At 53.7% G+C, this 23,759-nt stretch overlaps 1 protein-coding gene across 11 annotated transcripts in view; it reads right to left on the bottom strand.

Moving 5' to 3' along the window:
• KCNT1 (potassium sodium-activated channel subfamily T member 1) overlaps positions 1-23,759 on the bottom strand; it is a 78,185-nt gene that overhangs the window by 24,273 nt on the left and 30,153 nt on the right. Inside the window, exons 1-2 of one of the 11 annotated variants that reach the window (XM_015645176.2) lie at positions 14,749-15,247; positions 3,813-3,854 (exon numbers count right to left, since the gene is read on the bottom strand). The exons of 6 other annotated variants lie outside the window; for them this stretch is intronic. In XM_015645176.2, the coding sequence (XP_015500662.1) occupies positions 3,813-3,854; positions 14,749-14,897 (191 nt within the window). In that variant the 5' untranslated portion in view covers positions 14,898-15,247. Of the gene's footprint in view, positions 1-3,812; positions 3,855-14,748; positions 15,248-23,759 lie in introns of those variants that run through there. 4 more of the 11 variants (XM_015645178.1, XM_015645179.2, XM_015645177.2 and 1 more) reach the window with 4 other exon arrangements.

The raw sequence follows: 23,759 nt of genomic DNA, 5'->3' as shown, positions 1-23,759 counted from the left end.
TCTCAAGAATTTTCTGCCCTCATGTAGCAGGATGTAAACTAGATACTTCAGATTTATTTTTTTTTAACAAACAAACCTGAAAAACCCCAGAAATCTCTGCAATCTGCCAGCACCCACCTCTGCCCTGGCAGCTCAAGTGAGACCCCACTTCACCCCTCCACTCCAGCTCAGCCCAGGGAGCAGCTCTGCACCCTCCATGCAAACCCACCTGCACCAAACACACAGAAATGTGGCTGCAGCCAGGCTGGGATTACAGAAATGTGCTGCTGGCCCGCCTGGGCTCCCTGGGGATGGGCTGTGGCTACCAGAGCCGGCTCAGAGGAAGGTGAGGAGCAGGGCTGGCAGTGCAGGTCTGCAGCATTTCCTCTCCCGGCAGCCCGAGGAGCAGCAGACGCTGGGCAGGATGCTCTGAAGGCACCGTGCTCAGCAGCGGGAGCTGCCGGTGCCAGCTGGAACCTGAGCAGAGCCAAAATCCTTCCCGAATAAAGCACAAAACCTGCCAGGCTGGGGCTGGAAATACCCCGCCAGCTCCTGATTCCCTTTGGGACGTTTTGCCTTTTTTCCCCACCGTTTTCCTGATGCTAACGGCGGTCTGGACACGGGTACAGCGTGATGGGTGACACGGGCTGAGCTCTGTGCCCTGTGTCTGCCATCCTCCTCCATCCTCCGGGGGGAGCAGGGGACGGGGGCAGCTCCAGCCCTGCCCAGCTCCCGGAGCCGCTCCCAGAGCAGCCTTTGGGAATGGGAAGGGCAGTGGGAATGGGAATAGCTGTACAGCTGTGAGCACAGACAGCCTGGGCGCCTGCCAAAGGCAGAGACGGAACGAGCTGCCCCCGCGCTCAATAAGCAGTAATTGAACAATTACTCAAAGGAGGAGAAAGGCTGAGCTTTCGGCAGGGCTGAACGGCTTCAAACCGGGCCGGGGATCGGCTCCAGGGGCTTCTCCTGCCCCATGGGCCGGGGGATGCTTGGATTGAGCCCTCCTGGCAGGATCGATGCCGTGCCACAAGCCCAGGGCGGCTGGACACGCTCCCCTCGCCCCCGGGAATGTCTCGGCTTCCCCAGAGCATCCTCGGCCAGCAGCGGAGCTCTCCCTCTGCAGCAGCTCCTGCCGCCAGTCTCGGGCGTGTTTGCAAACAGGAAAGCCCAAAGGAGGCAGGGAGGGACGGGGAGCTGGGGCTGCCTGTCCCCACTCTGGGGACAGAGCCCTCCATGGCAGCGCTGCTGATCCGCGGGGGGAAGGGGAGAGAGGGGATTCCTCTCTCGGGGGGATCTCAGGTCCTCAGGGAGGTACAGGACAGCACTGGGGACACCTCTGGCAGGGTCCAAAAGGCCAAGTGCTGCAAACAGGGCACATCTGCCCACTTTTAGTGAATTTTCTCATCTCACATCCCTCAGTAGGTGCAACACTGGAGCTGCTCTCCCCCTCATCCCAGAATCCCAGGTGATCCTCACGGATCACAGCAGCACCCGGCCCTGAGGTGCTCAGCAGGTCCCACACCAGCCTGTGACAGGCACTGAGACAGCCACCATGGTACTGAGACAGCCACCATGGTACTGAGACAGCCACCATGGCACTGTCACAGCCACCATGGTACTGAGACAGCCACCATGGCACTGAGACAGCCACCATGGCACTGAGACAGCCACCATGGCACTGGCACAGCCACCATGGCACTGGCACAGCCACCATGGCACTGTCACAGCCACCATGGCACTGTCACAACCACTGTGCCACCATCACAACCACTGTGCCACCATCACAGCCACCATGGCACTGTCACAGCCACCATGGAACTGTCACAACCACTGTGCCACCATCATAGCCACCATGGCACTGAGACAGCCACCATGGCACTGGCACAGCCACTGTGCCACCATCACAACCACCATGGCACTGTCACAACCACCATGGCACTGTCACAACCACCATGGCACTGTCACAGCCACCATGGCACAGCCACCATGGCACTGTCACAACCACTGTGCCACCATCACAGCCACCATGGCACTGGCACAACCACCATGGCACAGCTACCACAGCACTGTCACAGCCACCATGGCACCGTCACAGCCACCATGGCACTGGCACAACCACTGTGGCACCGTCACAGCCACCCTGGCACAGCCACAGCCCTGTGGAAAGGCAGTTGTCCCTCCTGGCCCCTGCAGCCCCAGGAATGAGTTTCCCTGGCACAGCACATGCTGAGGCTCCTCACAGACCGCGATCAGCAGAATCCAGTCCCACATCAATAAACACTGCCCAGGGAGCCAGGATGCTGTGCCACATCTTGGCCCTCCAGCCCAAAGACTCATTTCTTCAAGGTTTCATGCATTTACCATGGGAATCAATCAGAAAAAAATCTCCTCTTTTATTGTGGAGCGGGATTTTTTTTGCCCAAAGAAAGAATTGATATTGCAAACCACTCTGCAGCAAATTAAACCCAGCTGGGTGCAGGTAATGTCATCTTGGCTCCAGCAGCAATGCTGCAGTCTTATTTTGGGGATGAAAAGCAAATTCCAAGCAGTCACGACAGGAAAAACCCTGCCCAAGAGTAGGTTTGGCCTCCAGGGCCATTTATCTCTCACCATGGGCTGAACTCATCCCACAGACCCTCGTGTGCCAGTGGGACATGGGCTGACACAGACTGCAGGAAGGGCTTCATGGGCCTGAAGAGATGTGAAAGAAATCTCCTGCTTGACTTTTAGTTCATATATATATATATATATAATTTTTTATTAGGGAGGACATTGCAATGGAAATGGGATTTTTATCGATTCCTCATTCTCTGAAGGCAGCTGTAATCCCTCTCCAACCGTGTTCAGCAGTTGCAGGGCTCATTTCCAGTCACCAAACCAAACTATGGAGGAATCAGGGATGTGCTCAGGGCTTCAAACTGAAGATAATAGAATACCTTGGGCTGGAAGGACCTTAAAGTTCATCCTGTTCCACCCCCTGCCATGGGCAGGGACACTTTCCACTATCCCAGGCTGCTCCAAGCCCCATCCAACCCGGCCTTGGACACTCCCAGGATGGGCAGCACCTCCCACCCAAGGTTTGGATGCTGCTCATGGCTGGGCAGTGGCACAACTTGCTTCTCACTACAAGAATTATACTTTTACTAAAGGTTCAAACCCCAGAAGGGAAGCAGCAATGGGATGATGACAGGCTGTGTTTCCTTTGGCCTATTTGTTTTGCAACATTGGAGACTGACACTCACGAGTCTGCTCCTGTAATTGCTTGTGCTGATGAATCTACATTGTTTAATTAGGGCTGTGCATGGAGCTCATCGTTAATGGATAATTGCCAATTTGCTGCTATCAATTCTTCCTCAAGAAACTTGTCTGTCCCTGGGAGCAGAGAATCCTCCCCATGGTGGGAATCACTGCAGAAGGATTTGCTCCTCCCATACAAAACTCCCTGAGAGCAGTGCAGGACAAATATTGTGTTTATCAGTTCCCTTAAAAGCAGGAAAATCATGGAACCACTGACTGGTTTGGCTTGGAAGGGACCTTTAAAGGTCATCTGGTTCCAGCCAGGGGCAGGGACAACTCCACTGGACCAGCTTGTTCCAAACCCCTTCCATTGGGGAACACTTCCATGGATGGGTCACCCTCTTTATCCACAGTAATTTAGAGCCAAGGTTAACCACTGTGCTCAGCAGCAAAAAACTCAGCTCACCATGTGCACCAAACACCCCAAACTCCAAGGGGGTTTTGCCCTCTGGAGAGCAGGGTTGGCTTTTCCCCAGGGCAAGCCACGGTCCCTTGTCCCTCCCCGCGGCACCGGGAAACGCCCGCGGAGAACTTACTGTGAGAAGGAGGAATCCACGCTGAAATCCTCGGCGTGAGGCCTAAGAGTGAGAGCAGCACAGAGGGTGAGGGAATGCACAGCCCCCAGCTCCAAACCGGCTCCAAACCGGCTCCAAACTGGTTCCAAACCAGTTCCAAACTGGGGCTGTCCCACCGGGAATGCCGGCCCGGAGAAGAGGCCACCCGAGCTCTCAGCCGAGGTCACACCACGCCTGGGACATGTCCCTGCTCAGCTCCCAGTGATGCTCTGGTGGCTTTGCAAATTACATCCCCTTTAAGGACTTGGCTCCATGGATAAAACCAGGTTTTGTGCCTGTTTTATGCCTTTTTTATTTTCCTTTTTAATGATTCTCACAAATTGTGTCGCTGCTCTGCCTCTAATCAGTGCCGCACTTGGTGCTGAGAAATGAGACTTTGAAGGATTGGTGCTTTCAGGAACTCATTGTGCCTCTCCTGGGCTGCTTTTACAGACATGAGTGATGAGCAGAGAAGGGAAAAGTAAATAGAATAAAAAATAAACCAAAAATCAAATCAAATAACAGAGAGGAATGATGAGGGTGATGAGGGGTTCAAGACAAGGGGAGGAAGATCACAGAGAAAAACAAGAGTGGGTGGGAGGCAAAGGGCCTGTGCTCGTGTACTGTACATCCCACAGACAGACAGACAGACAGACAGACAGCACAGGGTTATCAAACACAGCGATTACAGCTGCAAAACAAAAAATTCCCCTGCAAAAATGATGCTGTCATCAAGACACCCCTGAGACGGCCCTGGGTGCCCATCATCAGCTGAGCCTGCCTGAGCCTGGGCCCTTCCCTGTCCCAGCAGTGCCCTCTCTCCTTCCCTTATTTACTGAGAGCCAGGGACACCAGGAAACATCAAAGCCAAGGGGGCTGCTGCAGACCATAAAGATTTTTCTTGCATTTTGCTTTTGCTTTACGAGTCTGCAGCACTCCAGCACAGTTCAGACTAAATAAAAGCAATAAATTCACATTTCAGCAGAAATGGGAGCCCAGAGGAAGCTGATCCATCCCTCAGCTACGAGGAGCAGCCTCCCTGGGACAGGATTTATTTTGCTCCTGCTCCTGGGCTCTGGTCTGTGCAGAGGCTGGGGAGGAGCTCATTGCTCCTTCCTCTATCTCAGCTTGATCCAAGCCCTGTCCAGCCTGGCCTTGGACATTCCCAGAGATGGGGCCCCCTGTGCCAGGGCCTCCCCACCCTCCCAGGGAAGGATTTATCCCCAACATTTAATCTAGCCCTGATTTCTGACAGCGTGAAGCCATTCCCCCTTGTCCTGTCACTCCAGACCCTTATCCAAAGCCCTTCTGCAGCTCTTTTGGAGCCCCTTTAGGTACTGGAGAGTGCTGTAGGATCTCCCCAGAGCCTCTTCTTCTCTGGGCTCAGCTCTTGCCATCTTCCCCCACTTCCCTGCTCATTTCCAGCTTTCTCCTGCAAGCAAAGCTCCTCCTGGAGCATGAAGTTAATTGACACCAAAGCAGTTTCTTGTGCCACCTCTCGCAGCAAGAACGAGCCCTGGGGTGGCTCTACAGCTGGGCTGTGCCTTGGAGCAGCCCTGGCATTTATTCCTGCCCAGCATCCCGGATTTTCTCCAGCTGCAGAGCAGAGCTCTGCCAGCTCAGGCTCCCTCCAGCTAAATTGGATTATCCCACGTTAGCAGCAGGGGCTGCTCGGGCCCCTCCGCCCGCCTTTGGTTTGGAGCAGTGGCCTTTTCTGCCTCACAGAGATGTTTATGGGGAAAGAATCAGCAAATGATTTGGTTTTCTCCTAATCTGGTGCCAGCTGGCAGCCAGGAAGGGTGGAGGAACAGGAGCTAATTCCAGCTGCACAGCAGCTCTCCTGAAAGCCAAGCAGCAAAGGCACAAAACCACTCAGATCAATGGGGCCCTGCAGAAGCTGAAGGTTCTGGAGAACTGGGATGAGCCAGGGAGATTCCCAGGATTCCTTCCCCCAAAGCCACGGGCTCAGGAGGAGAATAAACACCTCAGATAAAAACACCTCACTCACATGGAGGCACCACAAACAAAAGGGATTCCAAAGTCATGGACAGACATGAACTTCCCCAAGGATGGCTTTGGCCACTCTGTGCCTTGGTTAAAGCACATGCAATAAAATACCCATTTTTTGGTAACAAAAAGGTGCTTTTGGCTCCCAAGTGAGTGAACTTCGCTGTGCTGGTCACAGAGGGAAGAAATGATTTGAGGTATCCCACTGAAACCTCTCCTTCTTCCACCAGGCACCCAAATTCTCACCAACAGTCGAAATGTTGAGAAAATATAGAGATTTCTCGAAGAAAACTAAAAATCATTTGAAATCTCATCTGGAAAACAGACATTTTCCAGATCCCAAAAGGCTTTAAGAGTGATTTACAATATACAGAACTAAAGCCACTTAATGGAGTCAGAAAGGTTATGCTGGCTTTTAATGTGTTTAAGATAATCTACTTCAAATTGACCTTTTTATTTCATCCAGATCTGGCTCCACGAGAGCAGACAAAGCTCAGCTCATCCCATTCCCATGGAAAACAAGGACGGCACAGGCAGAGAAACGACCTTTGCTCCCCTCCAGGATCCAGGGCTGGGAGAGCAGAGCTGTCCCCAGGCAGGGGAAACTGAGGCCCCTTGTCCTGGTGCTGCCAAGCACAAACCACAAGCACCAGCAGCACCTCCCAGACAGGAGAGCAGAGCAGGGAAGGGTGGGAGAAAGGAGAGGAGCAGAGGGGGATGGAACTCCTTGGCTGCCTCAGAGATAGGTCTGCCCCCACCTTTCAAGCTACAGCCCCTCACAAAAGGGGAAGGTTTTATTTGAAGGTGAAGAGACAAAGGCACATTTATTATTAGAACAAAGCCATAATAAAGCTTGCTTATGTAAAAGAGAGAGCAATCACCTGCCCACCCATGCTGGAGGCTGAGCAGCACCTTCCACCTCATCCTGCCTCCTCAGCTCTGGCTCCAGCACCTCCCAGCAAAGCTGAGCTGGGCAGGGATGTGCACAGCACCCCTGGGCTCCAGTACCCCAGGAATTGGGGCAGCAATTCCCTTCTCTCTGGGGAAGGCATCCAGCCCCAGCTCTCCCCCAGCTCTGCCAGGCCACTGCAGGATCTGGGTGACACTTGGCTCGTGTGCCTCGTGCTGGTGATTCGAGGCTAAATGCTGTCCCTGTGTTTCAAGGGCTCCAGGATGCTCAGAGAGAGGGAGAAGAGAAGTACAGCAGCAGCTCAGCCCAGCTCACACAGGACCTGCTCCTTCCCAGCAAACTCTGCGCCTTCACCACTGTCTCCCGAATTTTTGGTAAATGAAGAACATTAAAAATTCACTTCTGGTGGTGCATTTCCTATTCAATTTACAGCCATCATTTCCAAATGAACAAAACAAAGCAACAAAAAAATTCATGCCTTGACTTGAAGCCTCTGGAAGTTACAGACACAAGTAATGACCTGCCAACACCACTCTTGGCTTCAGGCTGCTTTAATAACCACTTGCAAGGCTCAGAGGCATTTCAAGACTGAGGTGGAAAGGTATTAAATCTGATGACTTTGTCCCCTGGCTCTGGGCAGGATTTAATGCTTTTCCACCCTGATCTCAAAATGCCTTCAAGAGAGGGTCAAGGCAGGGGGGTGAATGTGAGCCAAGCAAGGTAAGTGCCTGGGGAGGCTTCCCAAAGCAGTGTTCATCCTCTAGAGACAGGAGCTGCACCACGGTTCCTACCATATTGACAGTGAGAAACTCAGCCCAAAATAGCCTGATGTGAGAAGGACAGATGGGAGGAGATGAAAAAAGAAAGTAAAGAGGGGGAGAAGGAACGAGCAAGAGGAAGGGGAATGCGAGAGGAAGAGGGACACGTCTGCTCACAAACCTGAGTGAGAGGGGAGGGAAGGGCAGCTCCCCTTCCCGGCTGAGGGATGGAGCAGGGATGACCCCAGGGAAGGGACTTGAGCCTCCAGCACCCCTGGGGTGGAGGAACTCAGCCAGCTGTGCTGGTGGGCACCTGGAAAATCCACCAGGAGCTCACAGACAGCTGCAGAGGTGCCACCCAGACAGGCTCTGGCTCCAGAGCAGCCACCCGGGCAGGAGATGGCTCAGCTCGGGCTCAGCTGCCCCCCCAGGGTGCTGCTTTAATCACAGGAGTACTTTTCCTTGGCATTCCTCTGCAAAAGCCATATCACAACTCAAACACATAAAGTTTGGAGAGCAGCAGGAGCGGTGCCAGAGCCGCAGCGACGCTCGCTGCAGCCGGACAGGCTGTTCCCAGTGTCCAGCCTGGCCTGGAGACACCTTCCAGAAAGCTGTGCCTCTCCCAGAATCAGCCACAGATCCACTGAGACTGGAAAAGACCTCTAAGATCATCAAAGCATACCCCCAGCACTGCCAAGCACACCACTAAGCCATGCCCCAAACACCACAACCACACATCATTCAGATCCCTCTGGGGATGGGGACTCCACCTATGCCAGGGCTGGACAACCCTTTTGGTAAAGAAATTTTCCCCCCAAACCAACCTAAATCTCCCCTGGCACAACTTGAGGCCATTTCCTCTTGTCCTAGTGATTGTTTCTTGGAAGAAGAGACCGATCCCACGTGGCTACAAGCTCCTTTCAGGTAGATGGAGAGGGCAGGCACTGCCAAGCCTGGGCAAAAAGGCCCTGCAGATGCTCTGACACAGCTCCTGCCTTTGCTGATGAGCTAAATGAGTCCCTGCAGTCCTGACAAGTGACTGATCCTTGTGGGGGAAGGACTGTGGACAAGTTTGGAGGTGAGATAAGAGGCCCTGGTGTGGCACTGACCCTCATGGCCCGCTCAGAGGGGTGCCACTGTTAGAGCAAGCAGGAAAACCTCCCCTGGGGGAGGAACATGCTAATCCCTGTGCCCTGATGGGACCTGATGGGAATGAGGAGCCTAAAATAAACAGAGCAGAAGCCCAAGTGCGAGTGTGGCATTGTTAGGTGAGGATGGTGTCTGCCTGTCAGGGCTATGTAGGGCACCGAGCTCCTCTGCGCTCCCCGGGAGCCGTGGGAGGAGAGCTCAGCACTCCCAAAGCTCAGCTCCCAGCCCTGGGGGTGGCACAGGGCAAACTCCCTGCCAGAGCGGGCCTGGGGCTGGGAGAAGGGCCCCACAGGCACAGGAGCAGCCACAAACACATCCAAAAGCTCAGGGAGCTCAGGGCCAGGCCCTGGAGGGGACACACTGCTGTCAGCGCTGTGCACAGGAACAGCTGCAGAAGCAGGAGGATGAGCAGAGCTCGGGGCTGTTCCAGCACTTTGGGGCACTTCCAGCAGCTCTGGGGAAAAGAAAAGAAGCAGGATGGAGCCCAGACTCTGCAGGCCAGGGTGGGACTGCTGGTGCTGATGGAGGGCTCTGCTCGGGGTGAAGGATGGCAGCTCCCTGTGCTGCCAGCAGCATCTGGGAGTGTGGATGCTGAAAGCAGGCAGGGAGAGCAGAGCCTGTGTGAAATTAAGTCACACAGGCTTCTCACTCTGGCCTGGGAAAGCATGAGAAAGAATCCAAAGAGTCCTTGGTAAAGCACAACAATCTGCAGGTGTTGTTTATCAGGGGGTGCTGTACACCACTGACTGATGATGGTGATGGTTCACTGACCAGGAAGGGTTTTACCTTTCTGGACTTTCACATATCAGTCTATAAAAGAAGATCTGAGGTAATAAACCTCATTCTCCTGTTCAGCTCATGAGAGAGTCGTGTCGTGCTTCTCTCCGTTCCCAGTGCAGTGCGACATGCCCCGACCATCACATCGAGCTGTGCCGTGATGAGAGCTGAGCCCAGCACCTGAGCTCCCTGTCCATCCCACCTGAGAGCACCTGAGCTCCCTGCTCCATCCCACCTGAGAGCACCTGAGCTCCGTGCTCCATCCCACCTGAGAGCACCTGAGCTCCCTGTCCATCCCACCTGAGAGCACCTGAGCTCCCTGTCCATCCCACCTGAGAGCACCTGAGCTCCGTGCTCCATCCCACCTGAGAGCACCTGAGCTCCCTGCTCCATCCCACCTGAGAGCACCTGAGCTCCCTGCTCCATCCATCCCACCTGAGAGCACCTGAGCTCCCTGTCCATCCCACCTGAGAGCACCTGAGCTCCCTGTCCATCCCACCTGAGAGCACCTGAGCTCNTCCATCCCACCCTGGCAGCACCTGAGCTCCCTGTCCATCCCACCTGACATCACCTGAGCTCCCTGTCCATCCCACCCTGACCTTATCTGAGCTCCCTGCTCCATCCCACCTGAGAGCACCTGAGCTCCCTGCACCATCCATCCCACCTGAGAGCACCTGAGCTCCCTGCTCCATCCCACCTGAGCTCCCTGCTCCATCCATCCCACCTGAGAGCACCTGAGCTCCCTGTCCATCCCACCTGAGAGCACCTGAGCTCCCTGCACCATCCCACTTGACAGCACCTGAGCACCCTGCACCATCCATCCCACCCTGAGAGCACCTGAGCTCCCTGTCCATCCCACCTGACATCACCTGAGCTCCCTGCTCCATCCCACCTGACATCCCCTGAGTTCCCTGCTCCATCCCACCTGGCAGCAGCCTCAGCAGCCCCCAGAGAAACGCCCAGAAGCCTGAGCAGTGCCTCCTCCCCGGCCTGACAGAAGGAGAGCCCGAGGGAAGCCCATCCAAGGCTGGCAGGAGGGGGGATGCTCAGCCCTCCCCAGGGACAGGAGGGCTGGGTGCTTGGACCCGGCTCTGAGAGCAGCTGTGGGTTGGGTACGGCCAGGGCAAGGCTGGGAGATGCTGCAGTGTGGGCAGAGATCAGCAGGCTGCCAGCAAACAAACCCAGTGCCCTCCATCCAGAGACACCCCAAAAACACATCCAGCCAGGGTGCCCAGCGGAGCAAAGCACATCACAGCCAAAGTGCTTCAGAAGCAAAGCCTGTTGGATCCCCCAGATTCCCTTCCAGATCCTCCAGAAGGGCTCCCCCAGCCATGCTGGGCCCTGCCCTCCCTCCCAAAGTGTCACTGTCAGCCCCTCTCAGCGAGAGCAGCGTGGGGCCAGCGCTGGCACAGCATCCCAGCACCTCCAGCCTCAGCCCTGCTCACATCTCTGGTACAAACCCTCATCCCCAGCCAGGAGAGGAGCAGCAGAGGAGCCAAGGATGGAGCAGGGCAGGGGTGGGCAAACCCCACTCAGGGGATGTCCCTGGCACAGCATTTCTGCTGCACAAAAGCCCCTCACCAGAGCTGGGGCAGCAAACCAGCACATGGCATTGGCTGAGGACAGAGAGGGCTCTGAAAGGGCTCTGCTGGATAAAGCTTATGTTAAAGAAATGTTAAAAATGTGTCCTGTGGAGAGCATCACCTGGAGAGCTCCTGCAAGGACTGAGTGGCTGTAGTGGTTTCATTGGCCAGACTGGACCTTTCTGTGGTTCATTTGTGCACAGGTGTCAGGCAAAAAACCACATTTAGCAAGTCCTGTTTGTTAATATCAGGCCTGTTCCATCCATCGGTCAGAAATTCTATTTTCAGACATATTTGGGTGAATTCCTCACTCTCTGGAGTGCTTTACCTCCAGGAACCCGGTGTTAAACTCGGCCTAGCAGAGCTCTTTCCCACCGAGGAGACTCCAGCCACCTTGCTGACTGGAACAGGGCTGAAGCACAGTCCCATTTATTCCTGCCAAAAATATCTCCAGCTGAGAGACGAGGCAAGGCTGCAGGGGGTGGGAGCAGCCTGAAGGAGAAGGAAAGGGAGGATCCAGCTGCTGCCTTGGGCTGCCTGAGGGGAAAGGAGCAGCCAGGCTCCTCTGGGACACCCCGTGAAAGGACAAGAGGGAACAGGTACCAAATGCAGCGAGGGAAAAATTATTCACCCAGAGAATGATCAAACCTGCACCTGGCACCCAAAGAAACTGAGAAATGTCCAGTGAGATGTTCAAAACCCAGCAGAACTGGTCCTGAGCCAGCTGGGACAACTTTAAAGCCAGTCCAGATTTGGAGCAGAGCCCTCCAGGTCCTCTCCAAGCCCAGCTCTTCTGCAATGCTAATGTCCCTCCCAAACCTCAGCAGCTCACAATTCTGTTATCAGAAGCTCAACAAACACAATTGAAGGAGTTTGGGGGGGCCACGGGGCAGGGAGGAGACCCAGAGCCCTGCCAAGGGCTGGGGCAGAGTGTCCAAAGCAGACACCAAACAGGAATGTTTGCAATCCCTCCGGAGTCACAGCGTGCCCTGGGACAGGCAGTGGTCAGAGCTTCCCCTGCTTCCAGCAGAGCTGCACAAACAGGACATGGTTATCTTGTAAAAACCTCTGTTTGTGTTTTCAAACCCACATCTCGGGTGCTACAGGGAGATCAGTGCTCTGTGAAATGAGATCCAAACAGATGTTTGCATGTCCTGCCCAAACACAGAGTGCTCTGTGGAGATCTGCTTCCCTTCACACCTTTCCCCCTCAAATCCCCCCCAGCACAAGGGACAAACACCTGGCTGGTTCCAGTCACTGTCACCTGCTGCCAGGGCAGTTCTGCAGCTCAGCCTGCCCTCCCTGGCATGGCCCAGTTCCATCCCCATCTCACAGCAGTCCCTGGCACACAGAAATAACTCCAAGCCTCTTTGGTGGAGGATACTTCCACATGGGCACCTGGGCTGGTCCCATCTCACCTGCAGGTCACCAGACACAGGAAAATATCCCTGCCCTGGATGCCCAGGGGAAGTCCTGAATTCCCCTCTTTACTCCCAAGCTGTGGAGTGGTTTTCCCTCAGATGAATTCAAATCCTTTCCTCCTGTTTTGACTGGGAACCCCTAAAAGCTTTGAGATGCTGCAATGACTCAGAGACAGAGTAAGGAGGTAAATAAAGTAGGTGAGAATAAATTTCCCTGGCTTCAGTCACCAGGAGGGATCATTTGCATCCTGAGAACACCCTGTAACACACATCTCCTTCCACCATCACCTGGAAATTCACTCCCAGCTCCCAGGAACTGCTAACTTGGTAATGCTGCTTGAGTCTGGCTTTGGGAAACACGAAGCATCTCAAACTCTCTGTTCCTCACTTCCAAACCAATCTCCCTGCCTTTGCTGCAGCAGTGGAAGAGAAGTGCAGAGATCTCAATCTGAATTGCCAGCTCATTGTTGGGAAGCAGTGCCCAGGGAAGGAGGAGATCCTGGCAGTGGGGATTGCAGGGCTCTGCCCGCTGCCACAGGGGTGTCAAAGTGCTCCACCAGCTTCTCTACCTCACAGCAGCAGTCTCTTACAACAAGACTGCAGCAAATCACTTAAAATTCCAGTGAAACCCAGATAATTTGGTCTTTATGTAGCACCTCCTCTCGAGGGTCCACCAAAACACTGTAGTGATGCGATTTTTGGAATTGCTCCAAGAATCCTTGCAGCATCCCTACTTTATGCTGTGCTCCCACAAAAGACAAGGAGGATCAGGCCTGGGATGAAGGTTTGGGGGCCCTGGGTGCCAAAGCCCCTCTTGCATGTTTAACCACTGCTGATGAGTGGAATGAGTTTGTAGCAGTCTCCCAGTTGTATTTTTCTGGCCCCTACACACCTGGTTTGAGCACTGACCCTGTCCTGAGGGGACACCACCAGAACTTGGAAGAGCACAGAGAGGAATCAGCCTCGCTCCAAAGGCTTTTCCCTCAGAGATTCAGGTACCCCCAGGACAGGTCCAGCTTTGGTATCTGTTTTTTGCAGCAATGAAAGGAAGGCACAAAACCAGACCACAAACAGCCTGACCAGCACTGGGAGCAGACCCAGACTGTCAAAACATGCTGAGGCCACAGCAGCTGCAGGGATTTAGCCCCACGATGCCCATTCTCAGCCTTCACAGGTGTAAGCCCTGGCCTGGCAGAGGCAGCGCCCCACCAGCTCCCAGTGTTTGCTCACCAGAGCCCCGGCACCGGTGCCATCTGGAGCGCTGGCACCGCGCGCCAGGGACGCACTCGCGGCTCCCCGGTGTGCCAGGACTCTGCCTCCCAGACCTGGAGACTGAAGCATGTGCCCGGCACGGCTCGGGCTCCCCAGCACACACCTCCCTCCTCGGCTTCCCCGGCGGGCACCACAGCTGCTGGTCCTGGCTCCGTGCCAGCCTCCCCCCAGATATGCCAAGAGGCAGAAGCTGAGGCATTAATTCATTCCAGTCTAAAGCCAAGCAAGTAAAATTCCCCCTGAGCAGGAGCTTTCCTGCCGTGCTCATTTGCACCAAATTACATCCTAGAAGACATACAGTACACAGTCACAGGTGAGGCAGCATGGATGGGCTGAAAGGCTGGGTAGATGGAGGGAAAAGAATGAGACAGAAAATGGAACGAACAGAACAAGAACTGAATTAGTGACATTTGCATCCTCATCGTAACTAGGGGACCTGGCTCCTTCTGAATCACTGAAATCCCAGTGCAGTGCAAAGCGTTCTCATCCTCCTGAAAAACAGCTCCTTCCTCGCTGTGCTCTCAGCTGTGTGCTTGCAGGAAGGCTGCAGCATTTCCTATGGCAGCATTTTTTTTTTAATTTTTTTTTTTTTTATTGCAGTTACAAATAAATTATTGCTCAGATGGGGGGGCCGAGCATCTCTCCTGCCATACAAACATGGTGCTTATGTACAGTGCGTACCGTGGCGTTAGCAGTGTAAATAAGCTTGGGGTTTATACTGCACAGGGAAGGTGCAGTGCAAGTTACCAGTGGTGTGTGGCAGCCCCATGGTCAGACACACTTTAGACATATTAAAAAAAAAAAAAAATCAATAAAAGAACCTATAAAAAATTTAAAGGAACTGGTTTCCTTCTGCTCCAGCTCCCTATTTCATAACACAACTTTGGAGCTGGCGTGGCTCTTTAACGCGGCTATCCGAAGGATTTGATCCACCACCCCTCCAGCCCGTGGAGGCACTAATCCTTTCCCTCTCATTTGAAAGATAAAGGGTGCTGCCTCCCCCACCCAGCCTCCCCACGCACCACTGCAGTCCTGCAATACCTTTGTCCGACATCACTCCCCATGGATCCCATCCTCCGAGACGGTAACAAGGGGCTCACCCCGTGGACATCTTCTGTCATCGCCGGTGGGACAGTTTTGACACGGGAATTGCTCTCTGAAGGGGAATTCTTCAGCTTGGCTCTTGCCATCCTGCGAGCCTCGGCTGCCTCTGTGACTTCCTCCTCTTTCCCCCCTGAACTCTCTCATACATAGCAATCCTCACCGCAATCAGTTTAGAGCTGTCGGCACGTACCATCTCCTTCCTTCTTCTCTCTCCCCAGTCACGGCTGCTCAGTGGAACAATCCTGCCCTGTACATTTATTTTGGTAGTGAGGGGAGTCAAGGCAAACTCTCTGGCCTTGCTGCCGCAACAGATTTGGTGCAAAACCGCCGGGAAAACGTCCACAATGCAGAAATCTCTGAAAGGGCTTTGTTTGCTAAATAATGAAATTGCCTTGCCTGGCTCCAAAAGGAGGATTGCACCGCTCTTATCACCACAGGCAGGGCAGGGGCTGAAGGATTATTTTCTTTCCCCATCGCTGTTTTTCGGTAGCAACATGAGGAGGAGGAAGCTATTTTATCTTATTCCTCTGTGTACAGAGCAGCGTGCAGACTGCGTGCCAGGGAACAGACTCAGCAGGTTTGGCTCTCTCAGACACAAAGCAGCAGAGCTCGGTCCCCTCCCAAACGCTCCCGCTGTGAACCGAGCGGAGAGGAGCTCCCTGCTGCTCCCTCAGAGTGGCCAGCAGGGCTCAGATCCCTGGCCAGGTGCACCTTACCTGTCCCAGAGTGACCCACTCTTCCCTCTGCAGGTGACAGCAAAAGCTGCTGCTCCTTCCACGCTCTTGGCATGGATTTCTCGAGATACCCAGCAGAAAAGGGAATTCGCTGCGGCTGGGGGAGAGCTGAGCTGGAGATAACACCTGAGTGCACAGGTGGGATTGGAAAGGAGTGGGGGCAAAGGACTGAGCATCCTTCCCTGTTTTGGGAATGCCACCAGCCCAGAGCTGCTCCAGCTCGTGTTTGGTGGCAGCCAGGAACCAAAAACATCTTGAAGGCTCCACGGCCCGGCTGGGGCAGAGGGCTCAGCACCACGGACAGAGGTGGCACCGCGGCTCCTCGAGGCCACCCAGCTCCTGCCGTGTCACCCCAACACGCCAAGCCCAGCCCAAGCCGTGCCAACACATCCCACAGTGCTGCCCCACAGCCAGCCCCACTGCAGGGCCTGCTGACCCTTTACAGGCTGGGAATAAAGAATAAATTCACTGATGGTCACCGCAGCGTGACCTAAACCAAAGTGAATAATCGGGCTCCAGCACAGGATTCCTTTAAATGTTTTTGTACAAAAAGTCAACGTATTGAGTGGAAGGGTCTTCCCAGAGCCTGGGACATGCAGCTGTGAGAAGGCTGGCTGGGAGAGCAGGGCAGGAGCTGCCCTGGAATGAGAATTCTGGGATCCAAAGGACTTTCCTTTCAGAATGAAAAGCTGACAATTCCCTCTGGCACAGCTCCATGCCCTAAGCACACCTTCCATCCCCCTGCCAGGCTGTCAGAACACCCAGAATCACCGTCCTGTGCCAAATTCTGGGGAGAAAAGGCCGGTCCTTGGTTTCCTCTCTCCTGCCAGGAGCTGTCAGGCACGCTGAGCTCTGCCCTCTGCTCTTGCCCCAGAGATCAGAACCCAACCATCTTTTGCCCCATGGCACAAGGGCAGTTCCCAGCTGCTCTGGGAGGAAAAGCAAAGTCCTCATTTCCTGTTAACCAAATCCTGGTTTCCCTGCTCACAGCGTTATTTCTTAATGGGATTTCACCATCCGACATACTTCGTTTCAGCATTTTGAAATGCAAACTGGATAAAAACCCGCAGCCCTTTTCTTAATGTGCCAGCTTTCAGCGTACATTTAATTTCTTGTTTTGCCTCAAAATGATTCATTAGCTCAATACATTCATTTTCCACCCAAGTCATTCCTTTCTGCTTTCATGCTTTGATTCAGACTCTTCAATTTATTGCTCCACATCTCTTTACTTCAGGGTGTGGTCCTCAAACACAGAATATAATCTGTCAGCCCTCTGGGCTGGAGTGTGCCCTGATAAATCCTCCTGGACCACAGAGCCACTGGGATGGGGCAATCAGGTGTCTCTTTTTGGATGAATTCTACATTCTATTGTATTCCAAATTGCAGGGGAACATTAATTTTAGGCTTGAGATTAGATGTGGAAAGGGGTTTAGGCTTAAGTTATTCATCTCAGCACTAATGCCCTCACACAGCAGCAGGAACAGAAGAGGGATTAGGGAAAGACCGGGGGAATTTTAACAGAAAATATAAACTCTCCTGTCACACTTGTGCTGTGCAGAAGGTGACAAAAAGCAGATCAAAGAGCCCCTCAAGGAACTCAGATCCTGCCCACAGCAGCCTCTCCATGAAGTCGCCTTTTCTGTCAAGCACTGAAACACAAACCAGGACAGGAAAACCAGAGGGAGGGGAAGGATCTGACACAGGGTCACGAGAAACTGACCCTGGTCTGAGCAACCATTCCCCTCCTGGGGGGGAAACGAGGTCACCGATGCTGAGCAGAACCTCGGCGAGCCCGGCTGGTCCCTCAGAGTGACCCAGAGCCCTGCCCCGAGCCAGAGCAGCTCCTCTGCTGTGCCTCTGTCAGGAGAACATTCCCCCTCAGCAATGCAATGAGTTCCCTGCCTCACCTGAAGAGCCAGAGCTCAGCAGCCTCTCCCCTGCCAGCCCCACAGTGCCAGAGTGCTGCTGTGTCACAAAGAGCAGTGGGAGGAGGAGAGAAGCAGGAGCTCAGAGCAAACTCAGCCCAGTACATCCAGTAGACCCAGCACGCTCCCTCTGGCTGGGAACAGCTGTTCCTAGAAAGAGCCATGGCTGTGTCACCTGAGCCAGCTCTGCAGGGACACATCCTCTGCTCTTCTGCCCAGGGGACACGGCAGCGAGCTCCACATCCAGCACCTTGTTTGTACAGCACGTCCTCCCAGGGAATCCAGGAGGGGAAAACCAACAAAACACAACCTCGCTAACATCAAAGCCCAAATAAGATTTCCTCTGGTCCAGAAACACTCCCTGGGCCAGATGAATGCCAACCATCTGACTGCAAGCCAGGAAATGGATGTTTAATTTTAGTTTGAGAGCCATTACAAAGTGCTGATTTCTCATTTCAGCATCTACATTATGCCGAGACCACTGCTGTGCTGGGGGCCAGAGGGATGGCTGGGAATTGCTGAGCAGCACTTGCAGGGAAATATTGCATATTTTGGAAAATGAGATTAAGAAGGAAGCAGATTCTTCATTGCTCTTAATTGAATTCACAGCAACTGCATTGTTAAATATTCTCCCTTTTATCCAGGCCTCCTTCAGCCCCAACTGCCAAAACTCCCTTTATTCACATATCCAACTTATTAATAATAAAGCATCACCCTGTCCATTAGAAGTAGTTGATGATACAGGAAGAGGTTGAGTTTTTCCCATCTCCTGGCAAACAAACCTGCTCTGTTGAGATACAACCCCAGGTTTTAGTTTGCAGGACCTCCTTGAGGAAAGACAGGCTAATGTATTTAAAAATCTTGAAAAGCATCAGCTCTGCAAAGATCATTCCAAACCCACAAAAACTAACCTGGGGGGGAAACACACTTTGGAAGGAGAGCTTGTGCTCATGAGCAGTCAGAACCTCACAGGAAACGTTATCAGAGCTGCTGCTCTAAGGAGGAGCTGTGTTCATACAAATAAAGTGTTAACTCCAGGGACTCTGAGCTGAAAATCCATTAATGCTCACTATTATCCTTCCAGGAACCCCTGGACACTCTTGGCAAGCAGCTCTAGGAAAATCACCTTTCCCTGCACGGCCCCTCTGTGTTTCTGTGTCTTTGCAGAGCAACCCTGACCTCCCTTTATTTAATAACACCAAGGAAAAACAAGATCCCACATAATTTATTATTGCCACAAACACCTCCTGTATTTCAGGACCCCAACAAATGTCACAGCACGACATTAGCAGCTCGATAAACTTCAGAGGGTCACTAATACTCAGCTAAATGCACAAAGCTGCCTGGCACAGCCTCTTGCTGAAGTGTTTTTCACCAAGTGCACACGCACCAGCTCTGCCTGGAGTCGCCAGGGAATGCCCTACATTGTCACCAGGCACTCTGCAAAATTGCTTTTTGAAAGCTGCCAATGTTTGGAGGTTGCCAAGGCTCAGGCAGAGCCCTGCAAAAGCCACCCCTCCATCCCACTGAGGATCCTGCAGCCAAGCCACAAAAAACACCAGCTGAAACATCCCTCTGCAGCAGAGCTGGAAATGTCCAAGCTCCTGAGGAAATCTAAAAATTTGATTTTTTTTTTCTCTATTTACTAATGGTTCTCTGTCCCAATGGGAAGTTAAAATCACAGAAAAAGGAGCTTCTGCTTCCTCACCAGAATGTTTTTTCCTCTGATATTTTTCTCAGTGAAAATAGTAAATTTGCCAAAAAGGGAAAAAAAAAAAAAAAAGAAAATAAAAAACGTTGGTGCTTCATCCTCTTTGTGTAGAACTTGGCCTTTCCATCCCTGTGCAGTGCCAGAGCTGCTCCCACACACAGGGATGTGGTGCATGGACACCCTCAGGGCCCTCTGAGACAGCCAGGATCCCCTCACCCTGCTCAACAGTGTCCCAAGGACTCTTTTCCCAACAAAACAGGTCCTCCTGCCAGGATTTTTGACTGTCCATCAGCTTCTGGAATTACAGTTAGCAAGAGATCTGAACCCAAAGAGCTCCAGCTGCTTTTACAGTCAAACATTCAGTAACAATACATTGATTAACTCAGACTGTGGATATTAGAATACCCAGCAGATGCCCAGGAACCCTCCCTGGGCAGCAAGGATGTAAGTATTTATTAATAAAAGTGCCTAGGAAATACTTTTACCTATTGATCCCGAGTCAATTAAAAAAAAACTTCTCTCCATTTTTTTTCCATTAGCCTGGAGAGGAAGGTCCTCCCTGGCCCACGGCCCCTGGCATGGGAGCAGGAGCTCAGCACTGCTGGGGGAGCCAAAGATGAAATTTAAACTACACAGAGGATCAAATCCTGCCTGAGGGGCTGCAGAAAGCTGGGGGAAGGATGATTCCTACCTGCCACTTCCAGAAAGGAGCATCCAGGTGAGCTGGGGCTGTCCTGGGGCTGATCCCCGTGGGAGAGACACGGATCCCGTGGGTTTGGTGCTGCTGGAGATGCTCAGGGACTGATCCCCATGGGAGAGACACAGATCCCATGGGGCTGGTGCTGCTGGAGATGCCCAGGGCTGTGGGGCTGGTGCTGCTGGAGCTGCTCAGGGCTGGGGAAGGCCCTGGCTGCACTTTGCAATTCAAAGCATTTGCAAACGTGTCCTGCTTTGACTGTGCCCTCTGTCCCTGGGGGTGGTGGGTCCTGCCTTCCCCATCCCTTCCAGCAGAGACCCTCAGCAGCTGAGTGCCAAAGATAATGGGAGGATTTCCCAGGATTTTGGCTGCCTTTGAGGTGAATCTGCTGGGTAATGGGCTGTGAGCAGCAGGGCAGCTCACAGAAAGCAGCTCAGGGACTCTCCCTGCTGCATTCACTGGGCTCAGTTACTCACTGCCCATTACTGTCACACCAAGAGGCCCCAGCCAAAACAAGCCTCCACTCCCCTGCTCAGCGCAAGAACCTGTCCTTTTCCCTGCAGGCTGGAGAGGACATAGAGCAGGACAGAGAGAAGGGGGGAAAAGCCCAAAACTCAGTGACTACACAGGAAGAGGCTATGGCTTCTTTGAGTCCTCCCACTAAGAAACTAATCAATTACTAAGTAATTATTTCAATGGAATTTCTCCATGCATTCCACAGAGTGCACTAAGAATCAGGGGACACTCAGGAGCTGGGAGAATGTTCCCAAAGAATGGAGCTTTGAGCAGCTGGAGAGGGGAAAAGCAGAGGGAATCACACACAACAGGGTCGTGTCAGGGCTGGGGCAGCAGCAGCTTTCAGAAACACCCCCTCAGCAGGACCCAGGGCACCAGCAAACCCACAGCATGCCCTGCCCTGCCTCGCCTTTCCCTCCTCACTCTGCCTTGGCAGGGTTAATGCCTTTGCACCACAGGCTCTGACGAGTTCCCTGAGAAGCCATCAGATGGATCTACACCACTTGGAGCTCTCCTTTGTCTCTAGGACTCCTTTCTGACATTTGTCTTTAAAAAGCAACACCATTCATATGAAAAGTTGATTAATTCCACTTGTTATAATTAGGCTGACAAATAAAAGCAGCTATTCTCCCCTGCGAGCACGGGGGATAATGGTCCTTACCCTTCTCAGGAAAGCGCTTCGGTTCCAGGGGTGAGAAGCTCTGTAGTGAGCACTAAGTGTTATTATTAAACTGTCATTAAAAGCATTTCAGGAAAAGTTCACAAACTGCAGGGATTTCTGTCATCACAGCATCTGGCTGGGACAGCAGTTGGGCTGAGTGTTCCTGCCAAAATCACAATGGTACCAAATTCCCTCCCTCCATCCCGGAGTCCCAGCCACGGCCACCTTTGGAGGGGACTCACCTCCAAGGATCTCTGGGGGATCAGCTCCCACCACGGTGGGCCTGGGGGGCTGCTCCATCCCCACTGCACTGCTGGGGGGTCCTTGGCATCCTGACAAAGAATAAACCCACCAGGATAGAGCCTGGAGCGGGGGAACAGTGATGTTCACTGACACCATCCTGCACCATCTGCAGAAACCTTTGGCCAAGTGGGGCCACAGCAGAGACCAGGAAGATTTGCATGGCACAGGCAGAAATTCACCGCCTGTGTTTTATTCCCTCACTTTCCCTATTTAGCCTTGGCAGCTGAACCAAACAGCAGCAGGCAGCAGCTCCTGCATCGCCCAGCGATTCCTGGCAGAGTTTGGGAGACTTCTCCAATAAACTGGAGCAATGGAGTTTCGGGGAAGGAGGAACACTTTGGAAAGCACGAAGGAGAGCATATTTAGCAGCTGCAAGAGAGCTGGAAACAGAAGGAAGCCTTTGAAGAGCTGGGCTGATGGAGAGAGATGGAAAAATTATGTAAAGCAAGAAAACACATCCAGAGCTTGCAGGCAGGCTGTGAGCCCAGAGGGGGACGGGCTGATACCAGAAGAGCCTTTGATTTCTCTCCTCTTCCCAGTGTACTCTGCAGTAACACTTCAAATGTTAACAACTTCCAAATGTTAGGGTTTAAGAGAGAGGGCCCAGGACTGCAGAAACTGCCCAGCAATAGGAGCAGTGTCCTGGAACCTTCCTCCCACCCTGAGCCGTGAGGCTGCTCCCGCTGCCGGGGCTCAGCTGGTGCCCCTCAGCCGTGCCCTGCTCGCTGCAGATGGACGGGGGGGATCCCCAAACAAACCCCCTCGTTTTGGCTGTCGGGGAGCAGGGAGGACAGGGAGGGCAGGTTCCCTTCCCCGGGTGCCTCGCCAGGTCCCAGAGAGCAGGAGCAGCCTTTATGTAACTGCGGCGCTGGAGCCTCACGCTGAATCCCAGAACTGTCATCGCAGCCTTTGCAAAGCCATTTTTACCTCTCTAAGTGTGGCTCATCAGCGACGAACATGAAAGCTGCAAAGCCAGTGTGGCAACTCGGGACTGCTTAGCAGAGAAAGGAGAAATAGAGCACGCCCGAGCAGCTGCTGAACAAATCTCCCTACAAAGGCACGATGCTGCCGACACGGCTCCCGCTCCTGGCTGCATTTGACAGCCTCACAGGAGGAGCAGTGAGACCCTGAAGCTTTTCAGTGACTCCCAGTCTCTTCCCTGCTCCTTAACAAAGCCGATGGCAGGTTAAAATGGCCGGAGGAAAAAGGGAAGGTAAGTGTGTACCTGTCGCAGCTGCTCAAACCAGCGAGGAAATTAAAAGCCCTCGGGTAAAATCTAAATATATATCTGCAAGGGAAGCATGAAAATCTCCAGGCAGAGCACAGTAATGAGGCACGGCCAAGTCACTTTTCCAGGTGAGTACATAACGGGGTCACTCTCTGCTTCCCAAGATGTAACGAGAGCGGCGCCGGGTCCTCCCCCAGGCAGAGCCGGGCTGGGCAGCGCTCCCTGAGCCAGCCCCGGCTGCGGAGCCCAGCGGGGAGGGGAGACAGGGCAGCCCCCAAAACACCCAAATCCAACCGGGAGGAGCTGGGGAGGAGACAGGGCAGCCCCCAAAACATCCAAATCCAACCGGGAGGAGCTGGGGAGGAGACAGGGCAGCCCCCAAAACACCCAAATCCAACCGGGAGGAGCTGGGGGGGAATGCCCGCCCCTGCCAGCAGCTGCTGTTTGCTGCCTCCCAGCAGGAATGATCTTTGCACCATAAATGTTTATGGCTTTAAGCATTTGTGAAGCGCTTTCCCAGCGGGAATCCGCAGACGCCTGGGAAATGTCCCCGGGTGCCGCTGGCGATGCCCGCAGGGGGAGCGGGGCAGGAGAGGCTCCGTGCCCGAGCTGGGGCACAGGAGGAGCAGCAAATCCACGGCAGAATTACTGAGGCAATCCCTTCCTTCGCGGGGCCCGAGCCCTGCAGGTGCCTTCGAGGCTGGGATTTGGTGTCCTGCTGCTGCAGGAGGCTGAGGCAGCACCTGGAGAAAGGACAGGAATGCTCTGGGCATCCCAGGCCAGGCAGCAGCCACTGCCCCTGTGGCACCTCTCCATCACAGCCAGCTCCAGGGGACACCCTGCGCCCCCGGGATTCACCCCAGCTTCTCCCAGGGGATGTGACAGGCGGCGAGAGCTGGAGAGGCGCCTCTTGCTCCCCACGCACCTCTCCCGAACCCTTCTGGAATTTGGTTCCGTGCCCAGCAGCAAAGTGCCTGGAGGAGCCGGGGATGCTCCGGATGGAGACGGCACCGCGGCATTCCGGAGGCACAGGCAGCTCCTCGCTGCTGCAAACACCTCTGAGCCGCCTGGCACAGCTCACCAGGAAGCAATTTCACAGGGACTTGCAAAATGCCAGAGTGATTCCCACTCTGCAGTTTTAAAGGACTCCAAGACTTCTTTTTTTTTTTTTTT

Source organism: Parus major, chromosome 17 (genome assembly GCF_001522545.3).
Source record: "Parus major isolate Abel chromosome 17, Parus_major1.1, whole genome shotgun sequence".
NCBI lineage: Eukaryota > Metazoa > Chordata > Aves > Passeriformes > Paridae > Parus > Parus major.
The sequence above is the reverse complement of the archived record's forward strand: the minus strand, read 5'-3'. Positions and strand labels throughout refer to the sequence as shown.